This window comes from Gouania willdenowi, chromosome 4 (genome assembly GCF_900634775.1).
Source record: "Gouania willdenowi chromosome 4, fGouWil2.1, whole genome shotgun sequence".
Classification (NCBI taxonomy): Eukaryota; Metazoa; Chordata; class Actinopteri; order Blenniiformes; family Gobiesocidae; genus Gouania; species Gouania willdenowi.
Window position 1 is genome coordinate 16885342 of NC_041047.1, and position 21427 is coordinate 16906768.

Sequence of the window (21427 nt, forward strand, 5' to 3'; positions counted from 1 at the left end):
ATCTAATTATGAAATCTGTTTTACACTTTATTTCAAGCCATATTAAAAAAAAAAAAATCTGGAGTCGAAAGTGTGCAAAAGGTGACTTCCATTAAATTAGCTTTGATTAATGCAAAGGAAATTAGCAATAGTAACGCCCAAGCCTAAGTGCGTATAAGTGGCTCGTCTGGGAGTGATATAGTATGTGCTATGTGCCTAGACGATAAATGAAAACTGACCTGAAAGGTGAGCGGACTTGTTCAGAGTCCTAATGACTGTCCCTTGTTGACCTGACAGAGTCGTATCAGGAGAATGTGGAATGACACCGTAAGAAAGCAATCTGAGTCCTCCTTTATCTCAGGTGACATCAACAGCACCTCCACCCTTAACCAAGGTCAGTTCACACCATCCCTCTCCACATGCACACACGATCCACACATTTCATCATCCAGATTAAAAAAAAAAAAAAAAAAAACCTTTCCCAAAGTTCCAGTGATCTCACCATCGTAGGATTACGGCTCTGGTAATTGTAATAAACGCCTTCAGCTTCCAAAAAGTCAGATCTGTGTCGTGTAGACAATGAGCTGGCACATTCAGGCCGTTAGTGTCGTCTCCTTGTTCGCCCCGCAAAGGATTACAAAAATCCATCTTCAAATACGCCGTGACTGCACTGTCACGCTGGTAGTAATAATGTCAGTTTCCAATTGGGGCATTTTTTTTTTTTCAACGTGCTGGCTGTTCAAAGCTCACACTTGGACTCTGGGGGGAAAAATAGCTAAAAACTAAAAACACGAGAGTAATAAAGTTTTATTTCTTTGAAAATGTGTACACGCAACGCAGTAAAAGGCTATTTGTTGGCTGCCATAGGTGACCTCTGATTCTTTACAAGGAGATTTACGAGGGTACGCAAGTGAGAGAGAAAGAGAGGGAGGGAAAAAAACGATCATTCATTATTTAGTTTGAGGACAAATATGACGATGAGAAGATGATGTTCAACTCTGGCTGACCTGGAGCGCTTTAGTATGTTGTTAGGCTTTCTGCTGCCTCAAAAATGGTTTTCCATGCATGCGAAGGGAGGGGGGGTTTGTGTGTGTGTGTGTGTGGAGAGGGTTTACACTGTGGTAGTTTAACTTCCCTCCCTTCTCTAACCTCTGTTGGCTGCTGCAGCAGTTGCTGTCACTCTGTGCCTACTCATTCTGTCTTCGCTGTCACTACTAAAAAGTACAAAAAAAAGCTGCACAATTCATAGATGGGGTTTTTTTTTTTTTTTTTCTTTACCTGTGCCGTTTCTTGGTGATGTTAATGTGAAGGTTTGGGATATTGATCACTCCAGGGTGTAGTAGCCTAGTTATCCTGGTGTTTCAGTGCACTGAAGGAGGGCTCTATCTCCTAGAAGCACTTCCCTGTCATTAAAAACATCCCCGGAGACTTCTCAACATGACGGATGGCATTTAACCCAGGTGATAAATAGCCGTGGCAAACACTTCAGATCCTTACCACACACCCAAAGCTGCAATAAGAGACAGGATACACTTGTAAGGCAAAAACTGCAAAAAAAAAAAATACACCATTGTTTTATGATAACTGTGTAAAAGTGGACTTTTTTCCCCTTGTTAACAGATAAACCTTTGCCTGAGGCCAATTTTTTTTTTTTTTTTTTTTTTTTTTTTTATAAATGTGATGGTTCATCACGATAATGAAAAATATGACAGATGACAATGTAATAATGAGCATGGTTGGCTGAAAAATGCTTAGTGGATAAAGAGGCTATTAAAGATGTGGCCCACAAAGACCTTAAGACAAAGGCCAGCCAAAAGTTGGGTATTTTTGGCTCGTGTACGTATGGATGATAACTTACACTTTTTTTTTTTTTTTTCCTTGATGAGATCACACTACAAAATAAAAACACACATCCTCCAGCTCATTTTTATCCATCTCTTTATCTGTGACTCTTTCTAAGCGTCCAACTCATCTGCTCCTGTTCTGTCTTGCTGCACTAGGAATGACCGGGAACTATCTACTAACAAACCCTCTGCTCCGACCACAAGGCACTAACAACCCTTATAACACCTTACTGGCTGAGACAATCGTATGTAACACTCCGACGGCTCCAGTCTTTAACTCGCCAGGTGTGCTTACTTAATACTTTCACGTGTGTGTCTCCTCTTCCTCTCCCTCTCTCGCTCTCTGTCTGTTTAGTTGAATGTACAGCAGGCCAAAGGTAAAGCAGGATTCTCGCAGTATTGCCGTACCTTTTTGAATCACTGTCATCCAAATGCTTCATACAGTACTTGGTGTGTGGGTGTACATGTTTGTGAGACTGTGGGTGTGTGTGTGTGTGTGTGTGCATAGACTAAAATACTGCATGCATTTAATGTGTGCCCTGTGTGTGCAAAAACACACAGGATGTTAAGCACAGGTGCAATGTTTGTGGTACGCCTTTGGTGCAGCCTCTGCTATTCACATTAGTGCGCTATTCAAACTGAAAAGGACACAAGCACAGGAAGGAGATACCTCAGTAGTGAGAAAAGGTTTTATCATGTAATATATAGTGCAGAGTTATTTAAAAGTTCAGCGTGCCATTTATATTAGTAGAGTTAGAACTCAAAGCCAATAAATTAATGCTGAATTTTGTAACAAAAATAGGCTACTTATCATGAGTATTATGTTATTTTGGAACCACTAGTACTCAAGGTTGGGGTCAATTATAATTGTAATTGAGTAATGATAGTAATAGGTAATTAAGTATAATTGAAATTATAATTGAAAATATATATCGCTGTTGTAATCGTAATTGTGTTCAGGTAATTGACTTTGTAATTGTAATTGGCATGGATATTTTACAATGTAATTAAACACAAAGCTGGGAAACCGTGTTATAGTTCTATGGTTTACACATAGGCCTACTGTATGTAGTAAACCATTATAAAATGTGTTTCATATCAAGTTTACCCACGATCATTCTACCATTAAAAAAAAAAATCTAGGGGTACACAAACAGAAAAAGGCATTAAAAATAATAATACCAATATTTTCATTGAATAGGAAGCCTAACAAGGTAACAAAGACACGGAACAGAAATTAGATGATATATATAATCTTTTTTTATGTATTTTACAGCTGATGTAAGTCATAACTGGTCAAAACTGAAACGTTATCATCAGAGATGCTAACACAAGAGGAAGGTGATTTTCTATAAGATTTTTTTTTATTAAAGGCTCAGTAATTGCGATTAATTGTAATTGAACTTTTGTTATTGAGAATGTAATTGTAATTGATTCCGGGGTAAAATAATAATTGTAATTGATTCCAGAGGTAAAACAATAATTGTAATTGGGGGAAATAGGCTGCTCAACCTAATAGTAATTGAGTTGTAATTGAACATGGATAGTTGAAAACGTAATTGGAATTTTAAAATTGAATTGACCCCAACCCTGTTATTAGTTAAAACATATAATTCGTTAGCATTTGTTTGTTTGTGAGGCAAAACTATGCAATTTGAAAGACTTTTTTTTTTTTATGTTTATGATAGTTTAAATAGTAAAAATTAGTGTTTTCCAAAACATTTTTTCACTGCCGTACATTTCCTGTCTAGTGATCTATTTGTAAAGTAAACCACTTCACTATAAAGATGATTTGTTGTTTTTATGTAGCTCAAAAATATGTTCATTCACATATGCACAAAAACTAAAATATTCTGCCCAAAGCTTTACAGCAGTTTGTTTAAAACGGATACATTTTTTTAATAGTTTTTTAATAGTGATGAACACAAAGGCATATCAGATGGCATCTAAACACTAAAAGGCTGCCCTGCAATTATATGAGCTTTTATTTTTTTGATACTGAAATGGCATCTTTTGTCATGTTCTCTGTTTTTCCCTTGTGCTTCCCTCTAGTGACCTACAGAGAGACAAGTATGGGAGTAAAACTTAACTTTGCCTATCAAATGTAAATTTTTTACAGCATGCTTATTAAAAAAAAACAACAACCGAAACCCCCGGCACAGTCACTGGTTTACTTTAGACCATTAATACACACACACACACACGCACACACACTCACTGTGAGCAAGTGGTTCACAAAAGTATTTATCTACTCCAAATCTGCCTCTAATCTGATCTTTTTTTTTAAAAAAAATAAATAAATAAATTCAACCATATTTGTTCCATTTTTTTTTGGTTCAACTTTTATTTATTTTTTTGCAAGCAAGACAAACCGATTTCTTTCCTTTTTCCTTGTTTAGTTTTTTTGTTATTGATTTCTTGTTTGTCCGTTCTTATGTGGTATTCAGCAGTTACAGTGCCTAGCGGTGCGCCCCACACTCTTTCACCAGACAACACCTGTCTGGACACTAAATTTCCTCTTTGAACAAAGACACACACATGGATGTCATGGTCACAGCTGTTCATAATTGCTCTTTTTTCTTTTCCCCTTTTCCACCCAAACACCCTGCAGTTTTGAAATATGTTTACGCCTCCAGCGCTTTTGAATAATTATTGGTTTGCCTTTAAACAGGCACCACTCACTGGCCACGTTTACATGGGAGCTTTAATTCTTCTTTAAACTGACCTTGTAAACACTTAATTCCAAATGCAAATGTAATTCCAAATTAAATTTAAATCCAAATTAGGTGGCTGGTTTATTCCGTTTTTTAATTCTGAATCAAATAATTCTATAATTTATATCTTGTAAACGTTTATTTCCACTTTAAGTCCGTTCCGGTTGTTCTGCGCATTCTCGGCTTGTCGCGATGACGCACTGTTGACGACATAATCTTAGATGGCCGCCTGGACTCGAGCCGAGACAATTTATTTAATAAGAGCCTTAAAAAACATGGATATAATGAAAAGAGTGGATGGACGGAAGCACAAACATGCGGACATTGACACGGTCCTCGGCAAACGGAACAGGCTTCACTGGATGGGTGATACTAAAACCCGGAGGCGGCATAAATGTGGCCCCGTACTGCATCCACAGCTGTATATCACCAAGTTTATCATTGTACTGGTTGTTAAAGCTACTATCTTTACCAGGAAGCAAATATATATTCCTAGTTATTGTTTTCTGGAGTTTTACTTGCCTTATTTAGCCGCGATTAGTTTCTATCTCGTTCTCCTTCTCAGCTGACCAAAGTGAAACCGTGTGTTATTGTCTAGCTGCTGCTTCAAAATCACAAATAAAAGTGAAAACAGTTCTCGTGCAGTCTTCAATGTTGTAGCCGACAATAAAAGGTTTGTTGTGTTTTTTTCCCCGGTAGACGTGAATACGTCACGTTTTCCCCCTGTCCAATCAGAACCCTTCCCAACCCCCAGACCTAAAGCCGAACTGAATAAAGCCGAATAAACCTGCTATCCATGTAAATCTCAATTTGTAATTACTACTCCTAGGGCTGGGAAAAATATGTGATTTTTTTAAAACAAATTTGAGTTTCGATTCGATTTCCGATTTTTTTTTTTCCAATGCACTTAAAAATGACTGCAGATATATTGTCAAAAGTGCAACTTTATTGCTGTGATTGTCCTCAAATGTTAAAATCCATAGAACGACCCCAAAATAAAAAGTAAATGAGGCTCTGTCATTCAATAATAATAATAATAATAATAATAATAAACTCTTCCTTTAGCATCTCAGCATAGTGCGAATAAAAAATGAAACATGCCTATACACATCTATATGTGTGGCACACATATAGACTACTCAAAGGGCAAACACATGTAAACAACATATCGCGCTACGGTAACCCACAAGGACGGAACACGAAAAAGCCTTATCTTCAAATTCGATAAATCGATTAGTTGCCCGGCCCTACTACTTCCATGTAAACACGAAGCAGAACACTTTAATTCCAAATGATTTTATTCAGAATAATAATTAAAAAACATAATGTAAACGTGGCAACTTGTGACAAATTAAAAAAATACCACGAAGATTATATTGTAAATGAGTCTGTTTTGTTTAAAAAATAATTTATTACGCAGTGGAGATGGTAATTCAGACACCACAATGCTTCATGCTTTAATCATCACTCCCTCTGTATATACATACCATGCACTGCAACATAATCCCAAAGTTTTTTTTCACATGTTATTCTACTAGGAGGCATGATAACCCAAAGCACATTTTCCTTTATCTGCTCTCTCAATCATGGCATAGCTAATATTTATCCTTGTGCTGTGGTTTTCCATGACCTCCATGCTTAAAGAAATTCCTAACATGACTGCATCTGACCTCTGCAGTGGCTGCGTTTTTTGTGCACGGCTATGCTAGTGACTGGGGGTCTCACTGGGGACTGTTACTGTGACTGATGCCAAGTGCTGGACTGTGGGCTAGCTTTGACCCTTTGCTAGCCTCGGGTGCACAGACTTCCAGCTAACGGACAACAAGTGTACCAGGAAAAAAAAAAAAGTATTTAAAATGATCCGATGGCATTCAATTCCTAAAGTCAAAGCTGGTTTATCGCTTTGTTACGTTCCCTTTGTTGAACCCTTGCTCTTGCTAAGTTGCAGTTAAGAATTTTACTTTACATTTTGTTATTCTTTTAAGCGATTTTTTCATGTTACAATAAATCATTTTACTTTCTTTTGTACATCAGCTGCTCTTAGACCAGATAGGCTGAGCAGACAAACATGATGTGAGTTGTCCGAAGTGAGTCTTTTCACCTGCTGTGTGTGGTGGTGATGGAGTGCTGCTTGTTGGGCTCCCCTTGTAGTGAGAACAAAGATGGCTGCCCCTGTTAATTTGTTATCATTGCTTTTCCTTTTTTTTTTTTTTTTTGTCTGCCATTTTTGAATTTTTTTTTTTACCCCATTTCTGTTTTTGTTCACATCCGCACATTCAACCTACTTGTTGCTAGCAAACCTCTTAAGTGTTGCAACTCGCCCGTTTGTGGCATCATACATGTGAACATCTACTTTTGCCCGGTGTGTTGTGATGGTGTTAACTGCTTTCTCGTTTGTGTCTTAATGTTGTTTGGGATCATTCTCGTCGCTTTGTCACGTTTGTGGCAGATTTAAATACCCTGCTTATTTCAAGGCAGTATTTAAGATGAAAAGGCTAAATGTATATTTTGAGAAAGTAAAATGATTTCCCATTACAGTAATGCATGTTTATGAATTGTGCCCCACTAACAAATTTATGGCATGGCTTAATTTGACTTGGGTCCACTCAAAAACTGCATCCTAAACAGCATTAAACCTAATTTCTTCTTTTCATAGTGATTGAAACTGACTAACGTGAGGTCCCTTCACATCTTTCTTTCTTCCCAGGGCACTCACTGACCCATGCGGTGAGGGATACAAGTGCAATGGATACTCTACCGCTAAATGGTAACTTTAATAATAGCTACTCACTACGCAATGGGGACTTTGGCGACAGTGTGCAGGTAGTAGACTGTGGCCTCAGTCTGGACGATGCTGCCTTTGAGAAAATGATCATCTCTGAGTTAGTACACAACAACCTGCGTGCCTGTAACAAAAGCCACCAACAGCAGCAGCACCCCAGTTTACACCATCCACCCCACCACCACCACCACCACCAGCAGCAGCCACCACCACAGTACCACCGTCACCACCACACGGAGCGGGCTCCGCCCAAGGTGACAGTTGTCGGTGGCAGCAGCAGCGACGATGACGCCATCGTAGCCGACGCTTCGTCCTTGGTCCACGTGGGCGATGCCGTCGGCCTCGGGCTGCACCACCACCACCATCAGCAGGAGCTGGAGGCACCGCTGATCCCCCAGCGGACTCATTCGCTTCTGTACGCACCGCAGAAAAAGGTGAGAACCGATGGGGGAGTTGACACCTTGGTCAGCCAGCTGAACCCCACCGAGCCAGACGACGATCTTCAGTCCCCCAACAGAGACTCGTTGTACACTAGTATGCCTAATCTCAAAGACTCTCCTTTCCCCGAGAGCAGCCCTGAAGTTGTGGAGGACCTGTCCCCATCCAAGAGAAGCGAGAACGAGGACATTTACTACAAGAGCATGCCTAACCTTGGGTCTGGCCACCAACTTCAAGCCTATTACCAGATAGGCAGAGGGAGCAGTGACGGTTATATTATACCCATTAGTAAAGATGGGTGCATCCCTGAAGGCGATGTACGAGAAGGACAAATGCAGTTAGTGACAAGCCTTTAAATGTTCTGAAATCATCCGGGAAAACCTCCGCCGGCCGTTCTGCATAACTGACGTCATGAAACACACACCTGTGAATGGAAAGGACACATTTGGTTTTTGTTTTTTTTGTGTTTTTTTTTAAAGACAGTCTGGCAGCCCTGACACATACCCTAGCCATTTACAAACTCGTCTGCATTGCCATGTCACTTTTACCACAAAAATGCCACTCTTTCTGCCTTCCAAACCAACAGACTTGGAGCACACCAATGGCAGTGCAGAGGTTTTGTCAGTCTGTACATAGAATACAAAAGTTAATTTTCAATTTAAAGAGACAAGCCAACTACGTATTTAAATGTGCTGCTGCTGTTGAATACATTTTAAGGTACAAAAGTATATAAAAATAAAAAATAAAAAAAAATGAATAATAATAAGTACATTCAATCAGCAAGGCCCCCATTAAAAGCTTGTACATACACTCCCAACTCCTACTTGAAACCTTTTTGGAATTTTTCTTTTGTTGAGTTTTCTGTTTAGCTTTTCAACAGACCAACACCCAGGATTCAGACTCTTGGGAAATGTTCCTGAGCAGACTGTGGAACAAAAGGAACAGTAAATCTGGAACGCCACAATCTTTATCAAGTTTGGATTGTATAACCACTAGCAATCAAGCCCCTGGCCTTATATTTTCTCAACTGTCTCTTGACACTGATGTCAAGGAAAATGGCTAAGAAATATATTTTGTAGTATTGCCAATGTAAAATAAAAATAAAAAAAATCATTGATTTCCGTAAATATGAAGAAACTTTTGAATCGCAAAGTTTAACATTTGAGAGACTATTGTGTAGAGGTTGCACATGTGATATACAGTGTGTTTATGGTTCCAATACTTGTAGTATGTTTGAACATAAAGAAAGGAGATAACAAATTACAAAGATGAAATATCACTTTTTCCACTTGTGAACAGTGTTTCTTGCATAATAAGTTCTATGGATTTTGCCCATTCAAACTTGATTTTATTTTTTATTTGTATTTTTTTTATGCCAAAGTGGCATTTAGTAGACCAGGAATGCAGAAACCTTGTTAAGGTGATTTTACGCATTGCACATGTTTTTGTGTGTAACTCTGAAATAGATATTTTGACAGGTCATGGCATTAGTAACTCAAATGAAGCTGATTTTTTTTTTTTTTTTCACAAAAGAATATTTCTATCATAAATGTAGTTCTTCCGCTTGGGTTTGAGAATTTTATTTATTAAAATCTTTCCAAAAAAAATAATAATGGGAAATGTGTGAATATTTTCCAGCACTGGTATACATGCTGTACCGTAGCTCATTTTTTAAATTTTTAATTTTTAATTTTAATTTTTATGTAAACATGTTACCAAGGGGGCGCATCACTTTAAAGACTGATGTAAATTTCAACACTTGTTTAACAAATGAAAATAAATGTGAGTTTTTTTGTCAAATGCCAGTTGCTTTTTAATGGTTTGTGTTTTTGGACGTATTAGAGAAAACACGCTTAATTATTTTTGCTAAGGACAAAATAAGACTTTTGACTCAGGTTGAAATAGGTCCCCACAACATTGAAAGGGTAATTGATAATTTTATTTTTTTGTTTTTTTGCTATTCTGGATTTGCTTTTTCTTCAATCACTGCAGAGTAGAAAGAGCTCATTTCATCGTATGTGTTAGAGAAGCCAAATCTTTCCATGTGATTCAAAGATAAAAAACTCAGGTAGGAAAAAAGTTGCATTGTAAATGTTCCTCTGTGTGGTTGTAAAACTAATAAAGGTTAAAAAAAAAAAAAAAATGACACTGGTTCAAAGCATTGTCCACTTAGTATATTATTGAATGAACAAAAGACTGCGGGCTCATTTAGAGGTTCATGTGCTCCAGAGATCTTGTAAATGTTAGCTTTAATTCTGTGAGAAATTGGAACATGTCTCCGGACTTAACAAGGGGTCAGTGTTACACTTGGCTGCCGTCGCAGAATAGTATTATATGTAATACAGCCTTCAGATGACATGTATTTGCTCTAATTAATGTCTGCTGCTGCTGAAGCCAACAGCCTGGGAAGTTTTGTGCCTCAGGTAATGCTAATTCATGAAGCTTTTTAATCTAACACCAGCTGAAGGAGACTGACAGCTCGCAGCAGGGTGGCTGGAATTGCACTGTTTATCATTTGGCATTGCAGGAAATAATTCCGAAGTTCGTAAAAAAAAAAAAAAAAATGCTCTTTGTCGCTCCTCATAGTGCTGTGTGGGCTACACGTTGTTGTGACTTTTTCAACAATTACGTGACATTTTATGCAATTATCCTCAGTTTTAAATGGTAGAAGAAAAAAAGCTGTTCTTTTTATAATCTTTTGTGCAGACCTCTTGAATGTCAGTTTTGAAGGAGGTTAGGGTGATTGTTGTCTGTTAAAATGGCAGACCTATTTGCATGCATTATAAAAAGATTTTTTTTTTTTTTTTTTTTTTTTTTTTTTTTAATATAAATTCTCTTTTACATCCGGAAACATGTAGCCACGGCTTATCAAGTCTCCCCACACAGATTTGTGTATTTGTATGTTTTTCTTTTATTACTTAACAGAAAGTAAATGCTGTCTTCCAGGTTTTTCAGTGGAAGTAAACATTAAAAATATGTAAATAAATACGTCGAAGCGGAAGAAATCAGCTGAGAATGAAACACTTGCACATTTCTTTTTTTTTTTTTTTTTTACAGCAGTGGATCACAATGACATTTCATTTTTTTTTTTTTTTTTTTTTTTTTTTTTTTTTTTTTTTTTTTTTTATTGTGTTGTCACCTATAAGTCTGCATTTGTTCATTGTTTTTAATCTTTATTTTGGTTCCAGCAAATAAAAATAAAAGTTGTAATTTCTCAGACATTTTTAGCACTACCTTATATTTCACTGATGTCAGATGCAGTTTTTTCCTTAAAGCTGATATCCGGAGTTTATGTAGGATTCTTTTGAAATGCGAAAAAAATACCTAACTAGTCTTTTAAGGCAGGCCTACACTGTGCGATTTTTGGTCCATTTTGAGCCGATTTTCGACTTGTGCGTTTATTTTGTGGGATCGTGCGAGTCTTTGCTAGATCGTGTGTCAGGCATCGTGTAGTATATATGGGGTCACAAGAAGCGATCAACACCTCCCTATCAGGGATCGTATGGTCTTGAGGAAATCAAATATGTTTGAAATCTAGTCGTTCCTTGTGAGGGTATCTCACAGTTGAAGCAGTGCCACGGACCCGCTGACCTTAAACTCTCTCTTAAAATCACAGTGTATCCCAGCCTTTACTATGGTCTACTGCCGGTGGTCATTCATATACATTAATGTATATAAGTCCCTCCTTCGTCCTATTGACCCCTATACAAATGGAAACGATCACCGAGTGCACCCAGCCAATAGGCTTCGACTTTATGTTTTTGAGACTGTCAATCAAAGTGAATGTGGAACTGTGCACAGAAACAAGGCCGTGTCACAACAGTAAACAGGTAAATATGGTTTTGGCTCTTAGCTGACCCATAGACCTATATCAATGTGACCTTGTTATGTTCTGCGATGCGCGTGCAGAAAAGTAGAGGCGTGGCTTCTGGTAGATTGGCAGAGGCAGGGGGAGGACGTGGAGCTGTTTAGGGCGGGACATCGAGACGTTTCTCAGAAACTCTGGATATCAGCTTTAAGCATTAGATAATAAATTGTCAACCTTCCTTCACCTCATTTTTCTAACTTTACTTTGTTTATTCTAACACCGCCAACTCAGACTGGATAAACTTTGTGGGTAAGCAGGTTTATTTTTATTATCAGGGGCAGGGAAATATGATCTCTGCCCGTCCGTGACAAAGAATGTGGATACCCCCCCCCCCCCCCCCTTGCTTTGCGTGTGACCGTCTCGCTATGCAAGAAACTCCTAATTCTTCATTTTCTTTGCTCTGGGAGAAACTCACCTTTTGTCAAACATTGATTGAGAAGCAGGACACGAGCTGAGGGGCTGAACGCTGCAGGGTTCACGAGGAGAGACGATACTTTCTGCAGCATTGGAATGAACAACAGATGACGATCGTAATGTGTATTAGCTGTGGCTGTCATGTCATGAATAATTACCAGGACCTGTGAAATACCGTTATGATGTAAGTTCATGAAACAAACTTTGCTTTTGATCAAAGGTTGGACTGAGTTTTTAAATCCAGGATTTGGCTGAAACGAAAACTCTGCACAGCCCATGGGAAAACTAAACATATTTGTGATATATTTCTTTTTTTTCCCGTTCGTTCTGTCATGGTAGAGATCACAATTTTTTCACAAGGAATATTCAACCTCGTTATACATTCCATGTCGAGAAAGGAGCAGGGAGAAGAAAAATTCTAATAATGCATGCCCCTTACTCAATAAAAACCTCAAACAATTGGTCTGCCCAGTTTACACGAACTGAGATTATGATATTACAGCATTATTAGAAGAAGAAAAAAATGCATTAACAAATTCAAGGACGTACACACCTACTCTCAGTACCAAAATAGGAAAACAAAATAATCAGCATGTTCATATTTATTAGGACGGCTGGGGTCAATTACATTTTTCTACTACAATTATCCATGTTCAAATACAATTCAATTATGATTATGATCACTTTACAATTACAATTGCAATTAAAATTATTATTTTCTTTTTTGCATCAAAGTACAATTATGTTCTCAATTACCGAACTTGAAATAAATAAATAATCCCATTATTCCCCCATTTTTATGCCATACCGCTGTAAATTGGGTGTTTTTCCTCATTTTTCCTAATTTATAAATATTCCTATTTATACCTTATTGCATTTTCACCCCCAGTTTAAGTGCGCTCATCATATTTGAACTACTAGTTTTCAGGCCAATTACAATTACAAAGTCAACTATCTGAACTCAATTACAACTCAATTATGTGATTATAACAGCAACATATTTTTTTCAAATACAATTACAATTAGAATTACGTCACTGTCCCCAGGACCAAGCTCAAAACCTGGGGGAACAGACCTTTCTCTGTCATTGCCCCCACCCTCTGGAACTCCCTCCCAAGTCACATCCACTGCACCGACCTCCGAGTGAAACTCACCTGTTTCACTCGGCTTTTAACGCTTAACCACCCACTCACTCGTGTCTTTTTTCTGATTCATATTTTCTTTAATCACTGTACTTGTTCTTGTTTTTAAGCTGTAAAGTGTCTTTGAGTGTCTAGAAAAGCGCTTTTAAATGAAATGTATTATAATTATTGTAATTATTAACAATTACACAATTACAATTATAACCACAACCCTGATTAGGAGTCTCTTTTTGTACTCTTAAACTGAAAAAACAGCTCTTTATCTCGCTACGTAAAGAATTCCACATTTTGACCCCAACAGCAGAAATGCACCTCTGCTTCCAGGTTGTTTGTGCAAAATTGATCTTGTTGATCTAGCAAAAACTGAATTATTAGTATAATAAAAACCCAAATGTAAATAACTCAATGTATTGTTTTTTCCGTTAAACTTCAAATTTGGATGGTTATTACTATACCGTAGGTTCGTTTGACCTCCAGTTTTACAAACACAAGAATGTACTTAGCCTTGAGCCCAGAGAGGTGTTTCTTTTTTTAAATTTGTGGAATGGCTTTAATGGAGCTATAAGCCTATGTTGATGTGTTTGTAGAAAGTTTAAGTAGTTTCTCCTTAAACCCCGGAAGGGTTGTAAGTAGTGACTGTAGCAGTAACTCCTGAGAATGAAAAGGATTGCCAATTAAAGATGCCATCATTGTGGATTAAAGTGATTGTTTACATGCAAAAGGAAAATCTCTGAAGCTGAAAACAGTAACTGGCAGCACAAAAGTAACTTCCCCAAACTCTTGAAGTCAAAGGGGACCCTTTAACTGCTTACACTTTTCTTCCCCCAGCCTCTTTTGTCCTGTTCCCAACTTCAAATGTGCAGATTTCCTGCCCATGGGCGACTTAGATCTGGTCCCGTTGAGGTGAAAAATCCAATTAACCTGCCGCTCCAGCTGCCTTCATTATAATCCCCTCCCATAATTATGAAATTACTAGATGCAGGATTTCAAATGAAAAAGGGATGAGAGCGTCTGGCTTAGGAAAAAAGAAAAGATAAAATGAATCATTTCCGTATCCCTGCCAGGATACTGAGTACTGACTTACATCACGGAGGGATGGCTAATTCTTACCACACAATTTGAAGGTGAGACCTGTGAAAGCCCTTGTAATAAGAACAAAACAAGCTAACAAGACACAAGAGATCGAGGAAGTTAAATCCCTGAGATCAGCGGATACATGTATGAAGTTATTCATCAAGACTTATAATAAAAACTGAATCTAGCTGTACACACATCCAACTAGTTTCTCTATTCCTTGGAGTGGATCTGCTTAAATGCATCATGTATGATGCCCTCTTTATTTCTATAGAACATTCTAACAATATGCATATTGTTTTTAGGCAAACCTTTTTAAGTTTTACCTTGTTGTTGGTCAGCACAGATACTTCTATTTTGAACAAGTAGGTTTGAAACTGTGACTACGGTGGCCCAGGACAAGACAGGACCAGACGAGACAAGACACCAACAAAAGTCACAACACACCAACAAAAGTCACAACGGAAATGAGGGGGGATTATTTTCAAAATAAAATATGCCGTACCGACTTTCCGGGGTCTCCAGCGGGCCCATTTCAGACTTTATCCGAAAACCAAGCACTTACTCGGACTCAGGGGGGGGGGGGGGGGGGGGGACCTGTCCGCTAATACCTCATTTTTCACACAATGAACACTTTATTCCGGACTTGGGGGGACTAGACCTTTTCGTTGATACCACACATGGCCCGATCCGAGTACTTTTAAAATCGTGTTTCACATATAAATATTGCATTTATCCATGGTTGAATCACATCTATGGCGGTCCCAAGACATCTTGGGGCCCTAAACGGGATACCTTTTGGAGGCCCCACACTGCCAAATATGGACAGTTAAGGAGCAAAATAATTACATTTTTCCCTTCATGAACATGATTTCCATAGTTTACGTACAGAATACTTCATTGTCTTGCTTCTCTTACAGAGCATCAACATCTAATCATCATTTGTCAAGAGGGGAAAGAGTTTGTGCAAATATAATACCTCCTTAAGGATACTTCATATACTGTATTGTATGTGGAGGAGAACTAACTTATTTACACTCAAACAACTTGTGACCTTGTTTCAAATACATTCTAATTGAAAAGAAAAAATACATAGGCATAAAGCTGTTTGACTGAACAACGCACTGCAATACATGCATGTCCTATCCTTATCTATCACAGGGCATGCAACAAACCTGTTCCAACAACATATGATTCATGTTGTTGCTAAAAACTTAACACTTAGCAAAATAACATGAAAACAAAATTGGATAAAAAGACAAATTGACACCTCTCAAAGTAAATATAAAGCAATAAAAACATTCAAAAGTCAATTCCAACCAGTTAAAAAAGTTATTTTGTGTTTAAATCCTGTAACACATCAATGGTAACTCATAAGTGATCTATATTCAAAGCTGCTTCACATGTTTATGTTCAGGTATTCTCTTCATAATTGAGCAACAGAAAATAGTTGTAACCTTCAGCACATTGGTGTGCATCACAGTTGAATATTGATGTGGAGTTTCCTCACCGATGGCGTATGTGCAAGGAAAGATACAAAAATATATAATGAAGGTCTCTGTTGGATTGGGGTTTCTTGTTAACATTCAGAGGCGCCTTTGCAGTAGAATCTTGCCATGCTAATCCCAGGCAAGTTGTCCCCCGGGATCTAAGATATTGTGTGCATGCATACATCTCAAGGAATATTATTTTCTGTTTTGAGCTGGAATCTCTGCGGTATTACTTACATCTTACATTCGTTTATACCCCTGTCATCATCCTATTTGTTGTATTATTTTACAAAATATAGATTAAGCTGTATTTTTGTGAACTTCATACCATAGCAAATGAAGAAATAGAACCCACGTATGAAGTACTGGATGAATTTTTCTCTATAGGACCAATCGGGTCATGGGGTTTGGAACCTCGGGTTTAAGGTGGGGAACATTCTGCCCTGGATGCTACTCACATTAACTCATTCTAATACACATAATTTGTGCTGTGGATACAATTGAGGGAACTCGCAGAATTACATATAATTGGAGAGCAAGAAGAAGAAGAAGAAGAACTTGAAATTGTTTAATTCACTCATAAACTAGCGCTTTAGATTATTCTGCCCATGTAAATGTATAGCATTTGTAGCTGAGTAGCTCATTGATAGCAACAGTTCTTTTGACTATACAGTGGTCCCTTGCTGTATCGCGGTTCACCTTTTGCGGCCTCTGTGTTTCACAGATTTTTTTTACAGTGCAATTTTGGATGCAATTTTTTTTTACAGCCTATGAAGGTGCATTGTGTTCTGCATCCTGATTGGCTAATGCTGCGTTCACCCACCAGCGACACATCCAACTGGGTGAGTTTCACTGCCTGCTGAAGCGAGGAACTGTGCTCCTTTTTCTTCTCTCACAAACATAAACCACCAGTGAAAAAAGCCGGTGTGATTAGCAGCTAATGCTAGCCTAGCTCAGTGCTACAGAGAGAACTTTTACCTGCTACTACCACCTCCTCGCTGATTCTCCTCCACGCCAAATCCTTCCTAGTCCGGTCCTGGTTATAAAGGCCGTGTCATACAGCTCCAGGTGGTCACACACAGCTTCTACTCCATGGTTGAACAGGTGAACAGACCTGTGTCCGTGTTGACGGCCTGACGTCATCGTCTATAAAGACTCTGAATGCATTCGGCATCAATGTCTGATCACTAGCAGTGTGACTCTGAAGTCCTGTATGTTTGGAAACATGTTTATGTTTTAAAATCTATGAAGGTTTGAACTTGTGTTTAAACAAGAGAGAAATGTTACTTCCTGTGTGTGGTGACGGGTTTTACAGCCTTAAAAATGTAAAATAGTAGTAAAAAATACAGCTGACTACTTCGCAGATTTCGCCTATTGCGGGTTATTTTTTAGAACGTAACCCCCTCGATAAACAAGGGACTACTGTATATACAGTATATTAACTTAGTTCAGGGGACATTTCAAAATACTTTACGTATTTGTGAACTAATTTTACTGTAACTGTGAGCCTCACAATACTTTATACCCAATGGGTACAATACTCTACTGGCATGTAATCTAATGTTAAAAATCAACAAGATCTTGGACTTTGGAAACAAACAACACTTACAGAGCCCTGGGCACCTAGACCCAGCCCAATGATCAGGCCTGGATTTCTGGTTATGCAAGTCCATTTGGTTAACCTCTAATAATTTTCACTGTTGAATGTAAGAAAAAACAAAACAAAACCTAGTTTGTAAAGTTTGCAAGTGTTTATTCAAAAAGTGCTTTGGAAGAGGAATAACCATCAGGGATAATTGTCATGCAGCTCACAATGAATCCAGTTTGGAGATTGAGATCCTTTCACTGTAAGTTTCTTAGCTGATTAAATTACTAGCATGACCTTTAGAGCTTCCTCTTTCAACTTCTTAAGTCTGGTGTCTCACAGATGACAATAAAATGTCTTTTCGGTCATTTAAATTACGTCTGATGTTCAATGGATCACGTTGCAAAGAGGAAGGAGGAAAAGTATTATGTTGTCTGAAAAAGGAGGACAAGCAATTAATGATAACTGAACTGGAGTGTCATATCCGCAGCAATCAAAAATAGATTTGAATGATCAGAGCTGTAATGTCAGATGGCCAGTCATTCTGCCTTTAATAATGGGGGAAATTGCTTTTATGTTATTTGTGATAACCACAGTATTGATACGCAGCTCTGTGAATGGGGGCTATTATGGGTTCTGGCACAAGCCCTGGAAATAGACTTTTTAATATGAATGCGTTTCAATAATGCTGAGAGTAATGGAATATGATGGAGCTGCCACCTGATTGATTAAATTCATCCTTAATGTATGGTACAAGTCTTTCCTGTATTCTAACTGGAAATAATCTTATTGTCAGACTGCAGTCTGTCTGACAATCCCTAAGCCCTCAGTGTTCTGCAATCATTATGGCAAAAGCTCGTTTTTGCTATCTGTTTTTTGGGGATTCACATTATTCTCACCATGCACAACTACTGTTTGAATGTTTTCAAATTGGGCCAGGGAGGCTCAAACAGATGTGGAACGGTTGTTTTGTCTTGAGTGCACCGGGGCTTTTCAGCTTAAAGATGATATCAACCAGGAGCCAGCATATGACTCACTTTGATGTTACAGCTTACAGCTGTGACTAGCCGATCACTGAAATTAGATCTCTGTGTGTGTGTGTGTGTGAATCAAAATCTCACTATTAGTACTAGGAGTTTTCATTCTACTAGTGTTACTAATAAAGCAAAAAAAAATAAAATCACCAGTAGTACTATTGAAGACCTAATGCAAAGTCGGAGGGATTATATCAACATCCTGAACCCTAATTGTTGTAATATTTTTGAAAACCAATGGTAAACCTGAATTTGTTTTTCCCCGCCCCCTCATTAGCATATAAAGCTTACTTGTAGTACTAGTAACACTTTTTACTTCACTAGTAAAGTGTACTAGTGAACTAAAGTTGACTACATGTATACTACATAGTTGAGCACTAGTAGAGCTTAAGTATCGTCGATATCACTGACATCGAATGTGTGTTTAAACAGCGTTCTCCATGTGCATTTGTGGGTGTGTGTGTGTCAGACCTTTGCATTACCTCTGCACAACACAGAGATCAGATGAATTCCAGATCTTTTCGCTTCTGTTTCTGATTACAAGTGGAATCTGGCTTCCTCTAAAAATCCCAAAACTTGAGTGAAGTAAATTTGTGTGTTTCTGTGATTGTGTTTTAGTACTGGCTATTGGCAGCTACAGTGCATTAGTGGTTCGCACTTCTGCTTCGCCGTATGAAGCTCTTGTGGTCGACCTATTTGTTTTCACCAGGTGCTCCGGTTTCCACTAAAGAAGGCGTTATTATAGTTATTTAAATGTGGTGCAGTGCATGGACACAACAGCTGGAGTCAATCCTTCCCACTGACACATTTAGCTTTTCATTTTGTTGTACAATTACAACAAAACAGATCAATTTGCATCCTGGCATAAGATAAGAATCATTTAATATTAGGTGCTTTATAGTTAGTACTGTCATGTAACTTTTATACATAAAGGCTGACATTACATGGTCATTATTATGACATGACGCCTGTCATTAGCATGAATAAAGTGTCATGAAGGCTGTCATTAAGTGTTGTTTGTTACCCTAACTCTTAGTTAACCTAACCCTTCTTTACCCTAACCCCTAACATTAACCCTAACCCCACTAGATCCCTCCACCAATGCCAACATAACTCCAAAGGTATCATAATTTAGCGAAAGGTGTCATATTTTAGTGAGCAACACTTAGTGACAGCCTTCATGGCACCTATTCATGCTATTGACAGCGTATTGTCAGCCTTATGTATAAAACTTAAAGTAAAGTGTTACAGAAAAATCTTTGGGTACTGTAGAAATGTGTGAGGAGTTCATGGTAAGTATTTAGTTGGTTTAATGACAACTTGTAATCACGACTTCACAACGTGGCTGTATCCATAAACTACCTGCGAGGGAAGATAACCAGACAGATAACAAGTAAGGAAACTGATAAGACACATATTAATCATTGTGACAGAATGATCTACAGGTACAACCAGAGCCGTGTAGAGAGAGTTGCAAGAACACCAATGGAACCCTTTTTTTTTTTTTTTTTTTATAGCAATGGCGGTTCATAGAACCATCAATAGTTCTTGGAAGCGAGCAGTTGACTATTGCAAGGCAATGGAGCTACAGCGGAGTAGATAGTTTGTGGTGCACTTTTGAACGGTAAGACGTTTAAATAATCATATTGGATATTATTATTATTATTATGATTATTATTATCAGCGTATCTAAACTCATTAACGTGTGCATTAAAGCATGTTAGTGGATTATCTCCTGCTAAACTAGTAGATTAAGCGATCATTAGCAGATACACAGCATTTACTCTACACACACACCTCAGTTTTATCTACCCACATAGGCTACATATTTAATTTTTTTTTTTTTTTTTTTTTTTAATCAAACAGTAAGTTTTTCAATTGTGTTATTTGTGAAAAAGTGCAAATGAAGTCTTTAAATATGTTCACCTAAAATATTTTTTCAGTGTTATGATCCAGATTTATTGTTCCTGCTGACTTTGGCTAACCATTTCTTTCTCCTCTCTGGTTCGGTTGGGAAGCCATACATTTTTACTCCTTTTTCGGAGCAATTGGAGCATCCTCATGCAGCACAGCAACACAGTGACTACACACCAGGTACTGTATGAAAGGCACAGACAAACTGCATGACAAGTTATTCATGTTTCTGACTTTGTTAGACATTTATTTAATCCATTCATCTTGGTACATAAGTGCATAGTAATGTCTATTTTTATACATGTATAAACATTAATATGTTTTCAATGTGTCCAGTCTAGATGTGGCGTGTTTTTTAATGAGTCCTTTTTTCAGATTTCTGCACATGCAAGCCAAATATATATTTCTGCTTTTTGCAAAACATAAAGTAGATAGTGAAGTTATTCTGAATTTGTAAATATTATGTATTGATGTATACATAGTGCTATGAAAGGAAGGGTTGCATGCAAATTGTAAACAGAAAGATTAAATTCAATGTATTTGAAATGGATTTCTTGAACAACGCAACAGCATCATGCTGCTGATGCTAATCTCTGCTGACCTGTTGTGCTGTCAGTTGACGGTCATTGATAGTCACCTGTCAGACTCCTTTTGTCCTCGTCTGTCCCAGAGCTCTTTCAAGGGCTCTGATCTGTCCTATCTGAAAGTCAAAGATTACATTAAATCATTAAGATTACATAGGCCTTTACCATGGGATTACTGAAATGGAAGAAAATAAACTTGTATGAATTTTTACATACATAGGACGGTGTACTGTATAAATTATGTAAATCAATGCAGTTATTGATGACAAATTACTCGGAATCAATGGATTTAAATTGCCCGCCAATAACTTCCGGGAACTATTTGGAGTCTCCATGAATCACGTGATGTTCCAGCATTTCGAACTTCTGTTGTCGTAACTCTTTCTCAAAACGGCTCTGGGTACAACAACCTTCTGTTGATGGTAACCCAAGCTTCAGATGGTAGCTTTAGTCCATGATTTATGTTGGGCAAAAGTTTTGCTGCGAGCAGGTGTACACACTACAACAGTGCTATTGTTGACAAAGGCTGTTTTCACCTTAAGCCTGCATTTTCAAGTAGTCCGTG

At 37.9% G+C, this 21427-nt stretch overlaps 1 protein-coding gene across 32 annotated transcripts in view; it reads left to right on the plus strand.

Annotated features, from left to right (window-relative positions):
- Positions 1–9429, plus strand: part of adgrl2a (adhesion G protein-coupled receptor L2a) — a 117722-nt gene extending 108293 nt beyond the window's left edge. For 6 of the 32 annotated variants that reach the window (XM_028445692.1, XM_028445697.1, XM_028445693.1 and 3 more), the window contains 4 exons: positions 277–373; positions 1980–2108; positions 3876–3893; positions 7245–9429. In XM_028445692.1, coding sequence (XP_028301493.1) covers positions 277–373; positions 1980–2108; positions 3876–3893; positions 7245–8113 — 1113 coding nt within the window. In that variant the 3' untranslated portion in view covers positions 8114–9429. Of the gene's footprint in view, positions 1–276; positions 374–1979; positions 2109–2178; positions 2201–3875; positions 3894–6571; positions 6625–7244 lie in introns of all 32 variants that reach the window. The other 26 variants (XM_028445694.1, XM_028445720.1, XM_028445699.1 and 23 more) reach the window with 15 other exon arrangements.
- Positions 9430–21427: the final 11998 nt, after the last annotated feature.